Below are 15099 nucleotides of genomic sequence, written 5' to 3' on the forward strand. Positions count from 1 at the left end.
ATGCATGGAAAGTGAGTACTTCAACAACCACAGTCTGGGCTGACAATGCCTCTTCCTACACCCCGAGGAGAAACAGGGAAGTCTGTGATGCCAAGGACAACCTGCCTTCCCTAGGTACTGGAAAGCTGTGATCAATTCCCTGTCTGGTATGGGAAACTTCACCATAAAATCTCAGCAAAACTCCAGGCATCCTGAGCAGGGGAAGCAGCCAGCTTTGCTTACACCACTTTGCTGCAAGGCAAGGAGCTGGTGGTACTACTAAGGGTATCTTGGCCTGTTTAAGGTGTTCAGGGATTTCACACAGTGGAACACAGGCCAGGGGACACTTTCCAAGATAATCTATCCTCATATGCATTTTTTTTTCTTTTTTTTTTTTTTTCCCCCCCTACAATTCTAGCTTGTTGAGATCTTCCCCCACCCCCAGCCAACGATCCTCAAAGGAGTTGAAGCTTCCTAAGCTTGCAGAAATGACAAAAGAACTGTGGTTGCTAAGTATAAATTATCCTATTTCATCCCTCTTAGAAGTTTCCTGTGGGATGATGAACATATTCTGTCAATTAGTGAGGCTGCAAGAGCTTGGACACCCTTCTGGATTCATTCAGCTGGAGTCCTCAATGGGGACTTCAGAGCTGCCAGAATGTGTCACAGCCACTTCCAAGGCCTTGCATCTGCCAGAGTTTGCTGCCATCCAGCACAGCAAGTGGTGTTTGTTATCCCTGGGAGCTTGACACAGAACAAAACCACGTCCTATTCAAAGCATTATTTCAAAAAAAAGGAAAAAAAAAAAAAAAAAAAAGCTCTGCCTAAATTGGAAGAGATGGCTGTGACTTTTATTTCATATTATGGAGTAAAACTCATCTGTGTTTGCAGGGTTGGGCTCCAAACAGAAGCTCCTCCTCAGCATGCTTTTTGACATCTTCCTTCACTTGATGCTTTATAGTAAATCACCAAGTTCTTACTTTACTTTTATTTAAAAATTAATCACTGTAGGCATTCACTCCGAAAGCACCAGAAGGTAGAACTGCAGGCAACTGGTTGGTGTCCAAAATGCTGACTTTCCAGAAGTAATTCCAGGATTTTAAGACACTCGGTTAAAAGCAGCATGGAAATCAGAGCAGGTGAGCACCTCCAGGAACACCTGAAATAAAACTCCAGTGGTGAAACACAAGGGAGGGCAATGGGACTGGGAGAAACTTTTGGCTCTCAGGAAACAGAGAAAAAACCAACACATTTACATTTGTACACATTTACATTCTGACAGAGCACATTTTGGAGCAGGATATATATTTTGTACATAAAAATAGGACTCCTGCTCCAGCATAACCTCCAGTCTGCCACCAAAGCATTTAACAACAGTTTCTGAGCTACAGACTGAAGCAATAATTTTACATTTAATTCAGACCTCTGGCAGGAAGAAAAACACAGCATCAATGCTGCAAAATAACAGCTACTTGCATAGCACACAGGGAACTTTCACCCATGGCTCTTATTTAGTGGCAGCTTAAGCAGCTCATGAGATGTTCTCCCACCACTCAACTCACTACAGAAGATTATTTAGGTCATGAATACATCTCACTGTGTGCTCACTGAAAAAATGGTCTCACAGTGCACAACTGCAGAAAACAACTAGAATTATAGAAGACATCAAACAGAAACTTGTAAAGATGAGGAATTTTATTTTATTGACGTACTATGAGGCAAAACAAAATGACACCATACAAAATAACTTTATAAAATATCATTCACATCATTATTTTGTCAGGAATTACAGCATTCTGAGCTTGTTACAAGTCTTATGTTTTGAGGTGAAAAACACTACTCTAAGTCTTTAGTATTAGTTGTATATATACAGTAAGAAACCAAAACAGAACCTGTTAGGTTTTTCATGAGTTTATTGCAAAAGTAGTGCAAACTATTTTACCTTGCAAGCTGTAAAACAAACTTGGAAAAGGACCCACCTAAGCTTAAGAACATGACAATAAATGCTCAACTTCACAGCCTTTGAAGCTTCCTTCAACAGTTCTCAACAAAGAAATTTCTCCATCTCTGCACATTTTTAGATTTTTTTTTTTTTTTTTTTTTTTTACTGACTCTGAAATGAAGATGCAGAGGATGCACCCACATCAGGAAGCAGCCAGAAAGTGGCCCAGTCCCCAGAGGGTGTGACCCTCACCCAAAGGTGGCACTTGGGTGGCTGAGCCCACGTCCTGCTTCTTCTCCATCACCCCCCAAAACACCACCCAAGAGGGCAAATTTGGTCAGTTTGATTTTCCTCCATTAATAAGCTGCCCCTCTCCACACTCGTATTTGAGAAAAGAGTCAAGAAAGCGGTAAGAGCAGAAAAAAAAAAAAAAATTAAAACAAAGAATTAGGAACAAGTATTGTCTGTTTTAGAAATATAGTATCCTTTTCCTGAAGTCTACCTAAAGCCAATCTCCTTGTGGTCCCCCTCCCCAACGCAGGGCAAATCCCATCCCAAACTACAGCCTGAATCCAAGGAAGGATACTACATTCTATGAGAGCAATAGGAAACAAAGAGTCTAAAATGCTACCAGGGTCCCCCCAAAGCAAAAACAGGTAGGCGAGCAATCTACTAAAAAAAGGAAATTTTAAAATGAAAGCAAACAAATGCTACATGAAAAATGTTAAAGGAACAAAATGCAGCATATTCAGGCTCTTTTTTTTTTTTTTTTTTTTTTTTTTCTTCTTGAGGTACCTATATAAATATTACCTTCTGCCCAAAGTACTACTTGTTCTGTTAAAAAACTAAAGTCCTTATCATGAGCCAATTGCAGGGCATACATTATTATTGAGAAAGTGCAACCATGCTGATAATTTATATGCAGCATATTAAAGGATGATTAGGCTTTAGAAAATATAGCTTAAGTATAGACCTGATGGAGCAGTTTTATAAAAACATTTAACAGAGGCATTTTCCTTTTGTTTTGAGTCTCTCTGCAGCAGAAAGCCTTAGGAAACAGCTTTGAAGTCCTGCCAGGGTGGAATGGCAGCACTTTTACAATTCCATATATAGAATTTTCTTTACTATTTAAACTAAATACAATTTTACAGAAAAGATTCCCCCTCTGTATTGGGTATTGGTAGAAAGTTGAGGTTTTCTTTTTTTTTTTTTTTAACTTCAAAAAATGATAGCATATCACAACTTAAATTTTTCCAAAAAGGAATTGTTTTTAAGTAAAAAAGATTCACATAGTAGAAAAACTTACACATAGTTGTAAACTGTTACATACAAAACTGGAAAAGTCAGTGACATTTTATTCCCTTACCCTCACACCCACACACAAACTGTGTAGTATGTGTGTGTATATATGCATATATAGATACACAGATTTGGATTGGGATTATATATTTCAAAAAATTCTTTACTGGGTATTTATCTTTCCCTAGTTCTGCTGCGATACTGTACATTTTATAACTTGATACACTGCAAAATATTTTAAAATTTGCTAAACTATGTTTTGTGGGGTTTTTGGTGTTGCGTTTTGTTTTTTTTTGTTTTTTTTTTTTTTAATAATTTGTGGTTAAAATTCAGTCGCTGTTTTTAATTAAGAGTGACTTTTGATTGTTATGCACTGGGAAAAAAAAAACACAAAGGCACAAAGAATAAAACTCAAATACAATATTGTTGTCTCTGAACAATAAGCCCCGAGGTTTTGGTTCGCAGGGTGCTGCCTCCAAAGAGGTCACTCAGCACATGCAGTTTGGTCACTTTTGCCAATCTCATCAACAATTTGAGTAAATAGCACCCAACTGTTCACATGAGGTAGATCCAAATTGAAGAAAAAAAAACCAGAAATAAAAACAAAACAGAAAGCTGGGTCCCCAACAGGTGATTTGCCTCTATGTAAAATGTTTTAAGGACTATATGTCAGTCGTAAGAAGTGGAAAAGGATGGCACTATCTGAAGCCAGCACAGAACTCAAGAACAGCTTTTTTTCCTACATGGATTTAAGTGTTAATTCACAATCCTCCTTCAGGCAGAGATTTCCTAGCAGGGGGAGGGAGGAGAATATGTTCAACGACAACAAAAAGAAAAGCTGCAAGATCTGAGATGCCTGTTTTGATGGGACTGCCAGAGAAAACTCCGAGAGCCCGGATTCTGTAGAGCAACAGTGACAGCCAGTGCCTAAAACAGTCACAGTATAGAGATCTACAAGTTTCCCTTTCTTAGGTAAGAAGACTTCCTTTTCTACTAGTTTAGCTTTATAGGAACATCCTACTGTCTTCAAAACAGTATTTTTGCATACTCTGAGGAAAAAAAAAAAAAAAATCTGACAAATTTAGCAATTTGTTAAGGCTTAATTTAAAGTGGCGTCGCCACACAGCATCATGCGAAGTGTAACCTACAGAATCGAGATGCATACAAAGTGTTCAAACTACACAAACCTACATGAAACCTCACCATTTCAACATAAAGAAACACAACCTATGTAGTAAATCCTACAGGCATTTAAAATTCAGTCACGGGTATTTTCTTTTGTGTGCTACTCTTACCCAAACAGCACTACATCATTTATATACTGCAAGCACAAGACATTTTAATGCAGATGCAACACACACACACAAACGAGTCAACATACATTTAGTACCACTTGAAATGAGGCCCTTAACATTGTATCTTTTTTGTGTTTTTTTTTTTTCTTTCAAAAATATAGCAAACTCTAACTGGTCATAAAAACTTTTTGATTCAAGGGAACATTTACAATATGAATTTTCTGAATTGAGTTTTGGTTCTTTTGCAGCTATTTTGTAAAAATTAAAAAAAAAAAAATATTGAAAACTATTAAACAAAAGATTAAAACCTTAACAGATGTCAGTTAACTATGCAAAGTACCAAGCACAAGGAAAAAAAAAAATCAGTATGAATTTAATTAATACATTCTGTTTTCCATCTCATTCACCCAAAATCAAGTTAACCACTTTGCTGCACAGAAATCTGGGACTGGAACTTTACTTATAAACTGCTCTGAATTTTGAGATTTTTATGATTGTACAAACTAACAAAGTACTGTGGAAGCCAGTGAAATTGTGCTTATTATTTCCAGCAAAATACTGCCTTTGCATCTTTTATAAACAGTCCTGCTTTCCTTTCACTAAGGTGTGTGTGTATACACATGCACACATATCTATACACACATATATACATACATATCTAGATATATATATATAGATATAAAATCTACTAAACTTTATCAATAGATAACAGAAAACAAGTGGTAACACTCTTCAGGGTAGCACAGAACTTTGCCAGATACAAGGTGCCTCATTGCACCTTATTTAAAATTCAATTTTCCAAGATACATCATTCTGAAACTGACTCCTTCATGGTTTTGTTTGTTTGGTTTAGGTTTGGGGTTTCTTTCTATTTTTTTTTCTGCTTTTCCTTCCTTCTTCCTCTCCTGAACAAATGCCTTGCCTTCCCAAATGGTCTACTGGTCCTTAAGGAAGATTTGTTGAGGAAAAGCACATACTATCTAACCCTTCTCTCTGCAGGTACTCTAATTATTTCTACTGCCCCAAACCAGGTACAATTAGTAAAATAATTGGAAAAGAACTGGAAAAATGGAACAACCTCTTGCTGGGAGAAATACTGGGGATTCAACACTGACAGACAACTGAAGATCAGTTACAGATTCAAGTTGGTCAGGCAATTAGAGACAAGTTATTTACTTTAAAATGAAATTACAACATCACTTTAAGTCAGATGAGTGATTTAAGGGGTTGGTCCTGTTAAACTCCATGAAAAAACACCAGGAATGACAAAATTAGGGTGGGTACACCTGATTTTTTTAGAGCACAGGAGGAGTGGGATGTGAGACTCTCCCAGCTGATGCAGAATTTTGGCTGATACAAAATTGCTTTGATCCTACCCATAATCAAGTAGCTGAGCCCATAAAGCACAGACCAGATCTGCTTTGAGTCAAGTACATGGCAAGCAAAAATGTGCAATTTTATGGATACTGGCATGAGTCAAGATTCATCTATTCATAGATTTTTCAAATAGGAAAAGCTAACAAATACAAAACAGAGTTCACATAAGATGTTTGGGGTTTTCTTCTGACAGGAAGTCTAATCTAAAAATGCAAATACAAAAAGCACCAGGCTGTGGAATAGTAACTCCCAAGCTTGCTTGCTGACCTTTTCACAATTCATGCTTGCCAAGCACATTCAAACCACCATAAAAAGGACAGAAAAATTTAAATTTATATTTCAAGGACAATTCCTAGGCTTGCTCCCAAGTTAGTCATATATGTAAGTCCTGTTGATTCTAAGACAGAACTTATTCTAGCAGGTATTTCAGTCATGCTTAAGAAGAGGGGAAAAAAACAACACAGATAAAGCAGTCTGGTAAAACAACACATCCAAAAGGTGGGGGAAGAAAACCCCAAAACTTGAATCCGTGCACTCCTAAGAACCAAACAGAAATGAATATGCCCTTTAATACAAATTTGTATGCAAATAATAAGCTCTTCAAAACAAGACAAGTAGGTTGGATGGTTGAAGAGCAGCCACAGGTAGTTTTAAGATGCATCTGTTGAGGCAGTGCAGGGACAAACAAAAAGCAGTTCCTCTTTTGAGGGTATTTAGACAGGAGGCAGTAGCCAGCCTCCAGCTTGTGCTCTGGGTCTGCTTTCCTGCTGCTGCCACATGGAAATTTCCCCAGACTGCCTCTCACCTCCAAATTCATCAAATCTGTCCTTGCTCCAACCAAGTTCAAAGAGGCTGAAACCAGAACCCTACCAACATTCCCCTTTTTGGGAAGGAGCTGATGGTTGTGTGCAGAGTCAGGAAACTCTGCCAGAGCTCTGGCTGCTCAGAGGCCCCTCACAGAGAAGGGAAACCAAGAGAGAATTATTGAACTGTCACCTTAACAAGTGCTTAATTAGCAGTTTTGCAACAAAATGTCTCCCCTCACCTCCTGACTTCCATGAGGGACAGGGTAGCCAGCACTACACAGATGGCATTTCTCTTACACAAAGCCATGAAACCACCTGGAACAGGGCTTGTTCCTCACTTGAGTTTCCTGATGCTCCTTTGGGTTTGTAGAGCTCTAGAAAGCACTCAGCATGACTTTGTCATTTCACCAGGATCCAGTCACAGAGCCCTCAGCACACCTGCACACTGAAACCCTTCCAGGCCATGGCAATGCCAATAGTGTCTATGGATCCCTGAACCAGATGTAGTGAAACTTCTTTCTCAAAAGCAGCCATTTACCCTACAGCAGAACCCCATCCTTCATGCTTTTGGAGGAAGATTTGTTAAGTTCTGAGAACTGAACGAAATCTTGGGGATTTCACCCCGTTCAGTCACTGCTGAGCTTAGTTACTCAGTCAGTCACTGTTGCTCAACAAGAAATGGCTTCCAAAAAGTCAGAACTTGAGCAATCCTCCCTCTCACCAATGAGCTTCATTAGTGTCTGTGGTCCAAAGATTCAGATGATGAAATTGCAGGTAGCCTATAATCCCAGTTTATTTGCTTCTGAGATGCCAACATCTGCAGCATAAAGCAGTCACTTCTAAATAAAATTAAAAAAAACCCTGTAACACTGCTAATGAAAACACACAGAGGTGTGTTGTGCTCAAACAGGCAGCATTTCTGTCAGCAGAGTGGTTAATTGTAAAATGAGGAAGCTTGTTCAGATTCATTGTAAACAAAGCATGATGCATTAACACAGTTTTCTACAGTTTCATTTTGGGTCATTTAAAGCACCTTTAATCTGCATGCACCTGTCTCAAGGCTGAGTTATGGCCAAGGCTTTGCACATAACTGACATTAAATGTTCACAAGATGAACACAGTCAAGGTTAAAGCTGTTTTTTGGTATTGTGTTCTAGATTGATTTTTTTTTTTTTTTTTTGACCATTTTGAATTTTATGATATCTGAGCATGGAATCAAATATTTTCACTGTTAACAGTCTTATGTCAACTTCTCAAAAAAATATGTTAATAAAAATAATCCAATACATACTTTTTGCCTCTCAAAATATATTTGAAGCACCTTCATGTCACTCCCAGTGACAGCAGGACATTTTTTTCAGCCAATTGCTCACATCTGGAAACATTTTTCATTGGAAACAACAGTATAGAAATTCAGCAAATGAAGGGAGAGGTTACAGAAGGAGTCACTGAGTAACCCTGCACACAAGCAAAGGTCCCAGATGTGCCATCTCTGATGCCTTCATGAGACCTTGCATCAACACCAGCCACACCAAGACTTGAGGAAGACAGAAGGAGTGACAAGCAGGCATCCCAGATCACAGTATGGCACTGCTAGTTCTCCAGCAACAAGCAAAACAAAGTACAGTTCATTTGGGAGCATTTTGGCTGTTTAGTAGTAGGTTCACTTAAAAAAATTAAATTAATCTGCGGAGGAGTACAGGAGGTAGCCTTGAACTGCATCTGCTTGCTAACTAAAGGGTATTACAAAACCACCTTTTGTAGTGATTTGGCCAAGCCATTACATTCATATTAACACTTCAGGTAAAGAAACAACACAGAAAAAGCAAGTGAAACACTAAATGAGATAAAATGGATTACGTGCCACACCAAGCACACAAACAGACAAAAAAAAAAACAAACCCAAACCCATACCCTTAGTATTAAAACCATCTCACAGGATGAATCTTTCCAGCCATTAACCCTCAAGAGACAGAAGGCAAAACTTGCTATTTCACATCCTAATGCCAGACAACAGGGCTGGAGTTTGGGCCTCTCCTGTCCTCAAGGATTACAGAACCAAATAAATAACTCATGGCTAGGAGATGGATGGTGTTCTCACACGGGCAGTCAGAGAGGCAACACTATTTCTTTAGTTCAGAGCACTGAAATATCCACTGCACTCAATCCCACACCCACGGAGGGGCAGAGAGCAAGGACACTGGAACTTGGATCCCAGATCCCTATTATTCCACTAATTCTGCCACACAGACCAGTTCTTCTTCATGTGACACAAGAACCAGATGCCAAATGATGCAAGGAAAAGGTGTGACAGCTACAGCTGGGAGTCCAGACATTATGTCAATGCTATCAGTCACCTAACAGTGATATCCAAGACTGGCATTTGAACTTTGCACAGTGATAGCTAAAAAAAAAAAAAAAAAAAAAACAAAAAACTGTCTTTTTATCTTTAGGGAGAAACGTGCATAGAGAAGGAAGAAATATTTTATAAACTCAGACAAACACAAAACATTATTTCCACTGTAATAAAGCAACTGTGCAGCCCTTCAATCCATACCATAATGCAAACAGAAAGTCCTACAACATTTAAAACCAAAGCTCATTGTCTCAATACTGTAAAATATGGCAGTATTCCTAAAAATGTGAGAACAAGGAATGGCATCCACAGCATTTCAGTATCTGTTATACATAGCACTATTTACAGTATTTTCAAACAGCTACAGCAGATGCAAAAAAGAAGTCTTACAGTAAAAAGGGAGTTTAAAAAACAATCAGTGCAATTACCTTCTACTTGAAGTTTTCCTTAGAAAGAACTGCATGGATGCATCACAAAGCATGTTATCAAATGTAATGTAAGAGTAAAAACATGAACTGTCCTGCATTAGAAATTGAAAAAGCCACACTGGCAGGACAAGAAGAGATGCTACTGTAGGAGAGGAGTACTAAAATATAGGGAAAAAAGTGACTTTATTACACTGGTATTGAATGTGAAAAATACTGAGAACTTTTTTACATTTATTTAATCTGCAAATGATCTAAAATTAAAAAAAAAAAAAAGAAAAATGTCCCTTATGGGTTACCTATGCCACCAGAGATGCTCACTGGACTCAAGAGGAAAGTCAGTCCATCTACATCCCCACAGGTCCCAGTCCTGCATTTCTAGTACATGTAGTCTTGTCTAAGTGTGACTTGTAGAACCATCCTATTCTCCCCTCTGAATATCAACATTCTTCCTCAAAAAGAAACAATCTGCATGAGCATGAAAAAGCCTGGAGCAAATTGGCTGGGGGGAGGGGGGATGTTAACACAGACCTTGCTCCTATTCTTGCTCTCAGTTATATTTTAGAGATTTGCTGGCATGAGATAAACTGTGGTTTCCAGAGGTGAGACAGACACAACCACTGGATCTGAGGAACCTACTGCATGGGCAGTGAATGTGTGAAGCCCTCCAGGTCACCACCTTTATTGACCAGAAAGCCCTTGTGCATGCACATGGTAAACCTTAGGGAAGAGCTTCACAAGGATCTGAACTTGATTACAAGCCTCAGCCTTTCCAGAAAGTAAACTGGGCACATGAAAACTTAACCCCCTACACCTACCCTTCAAAAGTTTGAATTTCAAATCCTTATGAAAATACTCTTTTTTGATTGATTACTAACATCTGAACACGTTAAAAATAGATAAGGGCTGCAGAAGAGTCAGAATTAAAGCTAAACCTTCACAACCTTTCGGATTTTACAAGCAGGCAACACCGCCTGGAGGCCTGGATGAAGATCAAAAATATTATGGATTTCTATTTTTAAGCATAAAAACTTCCTGTAAAATTTTCCATGCCTGTTTCAGCAGAGTAAGACACAACAGCCTTCCCCAAACCTGACAGATAGAGAAGAAAGGAAATTAACATGCCAAAGTTTCTGCAACACAGAAGGTGACTGGAATTCAGCCAGAATTACTGAAATATTCTAACCCAAGTCAAGCCAAAATAAAGAGCTGTAGTAAACCAAGTGATCTCACTCCACACATCAGTGCATATATAAAATCTGAGAGTGTTAAGATTGCATAGTGCTACCTTGAATGCCAAACTCATATAAGGAAGGGATAAATCCACCCATTTTCAAGACTTCCCTATTAAGGATTGACTGAACTCCATTTCCTGGGTGCTAGAAGAGGTGGAGTGGACATACAGTTCAGCCACTGGACCAGGAATTTCCAAAACTAAGCAAATCTAATTATTGCATTACATCTCTCACATTAAAAAAAAAAGACAACTTTTAACTATTTTATCTTTGCTGATACTATTTTTCACCTCTGAACAAGCACATTTTGCACTTAGTTGTCTGTTTTTGGGGGAGCTGCTACAGACCATGTGCTTCAGAAGGACTCTCTGGAGATGTCTGGTCCTGCCCAAAAAGAGTCCAATGAGCCAAGACTGCCTGGGGACCTGCCCAGCCAAGCTGGATCCTCCTCCCAAGGACAGAGATTCTACAACCTGATTCAGTCTTTCAGTATTTTTGTTTCAATAGTGTTACTATTCCCATTAAAAAAATTTCAGACAAAACAAATTCGTAGCAGACAACCCATTAATATCTGTTCACCTCTCAAGCACACTCTTAAAACAAAAGAAATGCTGGCAGTACTGGCAGTGGTTTGTTTGCCACTCATGCCTGCAATGGAATAGTATTTTTGTCACTGGGGTGCAATTATATCAGTTTTCAGACTGCTGAGCACCAGGATTGCCTGCACCAACAGCTGGATTCAAACAAAGGATCATGGCCAGGAACTCAATGGAGAGCAAGAGGAAGGCAAGGGATGAGGTCCTGCCCCAGCACTCGAGTCATTCAGCTCCTCTGCACAGGTTGGAAAAAAACCCTAAGCAAATGATGCCAGAAGGTAATGCACATTTGGTTATTGCTGACCTGAGCTGCATAGTGACTTAGTGGTTTTAACTGTGGTCAACCTCAACTGTGACTTCAACAGCAGGAATGTGTGTGAGAGAGAGAAGTTTTGAGCTTTGTCTTTACCTGAGATATTGCTGCTCTTACAAGACACCTGGGAGGCAAGAAGAGGTAAAAACAAACAAACAAAAAACTAGGGGTTTAGGTGTTTGTTTGTTGGTTTTTAAGTGGAAACATTTTAAGTATATAATTTATATTTAAAATATTCCCAGAAACATAGCTGCTTGACACTGTATTTTTCTAAGTATATAATTGGTCCATTTTTGTAGAAAAATGCTTTAAATTATTCACTAATTCACCACTTGCACGGGGTGAAAGGGGAGGGAAAGGATGGAGAAGTCAAGCCATAAAGAATTAGCAGTATTAGAGGCTTAAGAGATCTGTAAAGGGTAAAAATGTCCCTAGCCTGAAATGCACATAACCATCCCAAGTTCTTCATACTCAGGGAAGGAAAGCTACACAAAATTTCTCTTCATTCCAAGACAAATACACAGACAAGAGCTACGATCAATATGATTAAGGGTCTGCCTAATACTCCTTTTCTCACAAAAAGGAGCTGCAACAACTCTTCCAGCCCCAAGACTACATCCCAAAGAGGATGCAGTCAAGACCCATAGTCTGCTTCAGAAGTAAGATTTGAGGTCAAGATAGATTCTGCCCTCCTCACCCCACCTGAGCACCCCTGTACAGTGATTCATTTCAGATCTGCACAGAGAGGAAAGAAGAGGATGAATTTCCCATCCAAGAGGTCTCTGCAAAATGAAGAGCAAATAAACTCAATGGCATCTTAAAATGGTTGACCTTTTTCCTATTTGCTACAAATACTGCTTATAAAATAATAATTCTTATGTAAAACTCTGCCAAATTGAAATCTTCACTGAAATCTGCAACCACTCAAGCAAAAGCCCAGAGAAGTGCAACATGTGCACCACAGAAAGGTTCTGCAGTTTAGTGGTAGTTTAGGGGAGGTAAGTACAACCTGGCTGGAACAAACAATGTGACCTGGAATGTGCTTTGTGTTATACCAGCATAATTTAAAATCTGGATTTACAGAGCTATGACCAGAAAAGAAAATCTGACCTGGCAGCCACACCACCAAATTAGAATTACACAAACACAATTTTGGGGTTTTACTAACTACTAACAGGCTTTACATTGTTATTTCACTGGAACAACACTGATAACCAACACACTGCTACAGGGTGATAATCTGAACTTGCACGAAGTTATGTACCTAACAGTCTTTATGCAGCAAAGTTTGGGCATTTTCTAGCTTATTCAACAGCAACTGGTTGTAGTCTTTCTGCTCTATGGCACAGATCTCTGTCCTGGTTAAAGCTACTTGCCCATCTTGGTGGCTAGAGGTAAATGTATTCAAAACAGTGACTGAGCATCTGCTAAGAGAAAAGGGACAAGATGGTGCAAAATGAATCGGTGGAAGAAAATGTAATTTTTAAAAAACTGCCTCTTGGCATGTTATTTCAGTTATCCTATGAAAAATAAACAAAATCAAGTCAGCATAAACAAGTTTCCTGGGCTTTTTTCCGTTTTCTTCTAAACCTGTTTGTGGCATCATCATTAGTGCAATGGTTTATGTATGTATTCTGTTTTTTTATGAAACCAGTGTGCAAACTAACAGAAGCATTTGTTAATAATTATCAGTTTTTTTCTCCTAAGAGAATGGCAAAACTCTCACATTTACTATTGACCTTATGCATAATGAAGGGAGTTTTACCTCTCTTCATAAGTAAACTTCAGTTTCCTAAGATTTATCTTTACTGCATAGATTCTCTGACTTTTGTCTAGATTACAGTGAGCTACTCTCCTCTAGTAGAGCTCCTGCTTCACCAATATTCAACATATAAATAAAAAACAATTGTTTTGTGCTTGAATGAATGTAGAATGTTGGTCTCATGTGCGTCTCTGAACTGCAGAGGTAAAACCTGCTATGCTGTGTGCATGCTTAAAAAGTCTTTCTAACAAAGTACAAGCTATATGATATCCACTGTAGGTATCTCTCAACTCTCACATTAAAGTCAATTGCATATTTTTGCATTTGAATAGTAATGTCCCCACCATGAGGTTTTAATTTCTAAATCCAAAGCATTCTTGATATGTTAACAGAAGTATAATGAGCACTCCTTAGTAAATAAAAATAAATAATAGCATCTAGTCTATCACATTAATACTGTGAAACATATATAAAATTTACATTAACTCAAACAACAGTGAAAAAGGATTGTACTGTATTTATCACCACAGACCCGTATTCTTTAGAGACTTTGGAAAGTAAGTGTCACAGTCCTGTATGACAAATTCTAAAGTTAGCTGTCAGTATGATTTTAAAAAATTCTTTACAATTTTTTTTTTTTTTAAATGGCACATTTTCTTTTGCCAATCTAACTGGACCTATTAAAAGCTTAGGTACAAGTTCATTATTTTTTAAAATTCTTCTTTAGCCTATGAAAAACATTTTCAAATGCAGCACAATAAAAAACATTCAAGAACAAGCTTCAGAAAATACATTTGCCCTTAGACACACAGAGAATAATCTTTATAAGACAGTTGAAAACCAGAATTTTGTAACTCTATTCTTTTGAAAATAAAAATTTTGTAAATGCATCTAGTATACTCAAGGCTTCATAAATAGTCAAAAAATGCTTTGCTTTACTTTGTATTAAAAGCTAATTCACAGCATTTTAGCCCATCAAACTTCAGTATGAATCAGATCTTTCCAAATTATTAAAAGCAATTCAATGAATAGCAAAATGAATGAGAAAGTTTGTGGGTTGATTTTTTTGTTTGCTTGGGGTTTTTTGTTTGTTTTTTTTCCCTAAGCCCTGAGATCACAGCTCTTGATTTAATTATAAAATATGGGTCTGTTTTATACCAAGCAGCTTAGAAATATTTTTTTTTTTTTTTGGCAAACCACATTTCCAACAATAGAGGGGTTTGGTACAAAAATGCAGTTCATAATCAAGTCTGAAATTCTGGACGGAAGGCTTTCTTGCAAATGGGAAAGAAAAAAAAGAAAAAATTAAGATGCATCACTCATTGCTGGCTGTCACTGGAGCTTGGGCAACAGTTGGTCTAAGTGCAGCTGGTCTCGTGTGAATCCAACTCTTGTGTTGTACTGAGTTGCTAAACATTAAAACATGTCAAGCAAAGTACATAGTGCGCAACGTGTCCTGATGAACCTGAACTGCTTTAGCAAGTGCTTGGTGATCTCTGCCATTACTCTGCCCCGAAGTGTGGCTTCCTTCAGCACTGAAAGAGAAAGGGGGTGGGGGGAAAAAACAGGCAGGGGGAGAAGAGAAACCCTATTTAATTTGCCTCTCTTTGAATATCATCTTTTCCTATCATTCCTATCATCCTCCCCCTCTATTCTGCATTGGTGAGGCCGCACCTGGAGTATTGTGTCCAGTTCTGGGCCCCTCAGTTCAAGA

General features: G+C 38.3%; 1 protein-coding gene across 2 annotated transcripts in view; it reads right to left on the reverse strand.

The window, feature by feature from the left end:
* Positions 1 to 1656: 1656 nt before the first annotated feature.
* The window catches only part of AGO2 (argonaute RISC catalytic component 2), a 64838-nt gene continuing 51395 nt past the window's right edge, over positions 1657 to 15099 (reverse strand). For both annotated transcript variants that reach the window (XM_071738451.1, XM_071738452.1), the window contains exon 19: positions 1657 to 14920. In XM_071738451.1, coding sequence (XP_071594552.1) covers positions 14812 to 14920 — 109 coding nt within the window. In that variant the 3' untranslated portion in view covers positions 1657 to 14811. The remainder of the gene's footprint in view (positions 14921 to 15099) is intronic.

The sequence above is a fragment of the Heliangelus exortis genome, chromosome 2 (assembly GCF_036169615.1).
Source record: "Heliangelus exortis chromosome 2, bHelExo1.hap1, whole genome shotgun sequence".
Lineage (NCBI taxonomy): Eukaryota > Metazoa > Chordata > Aves > Apodiformes > Trochilidae > Heliangelus > Heliangelus exortis.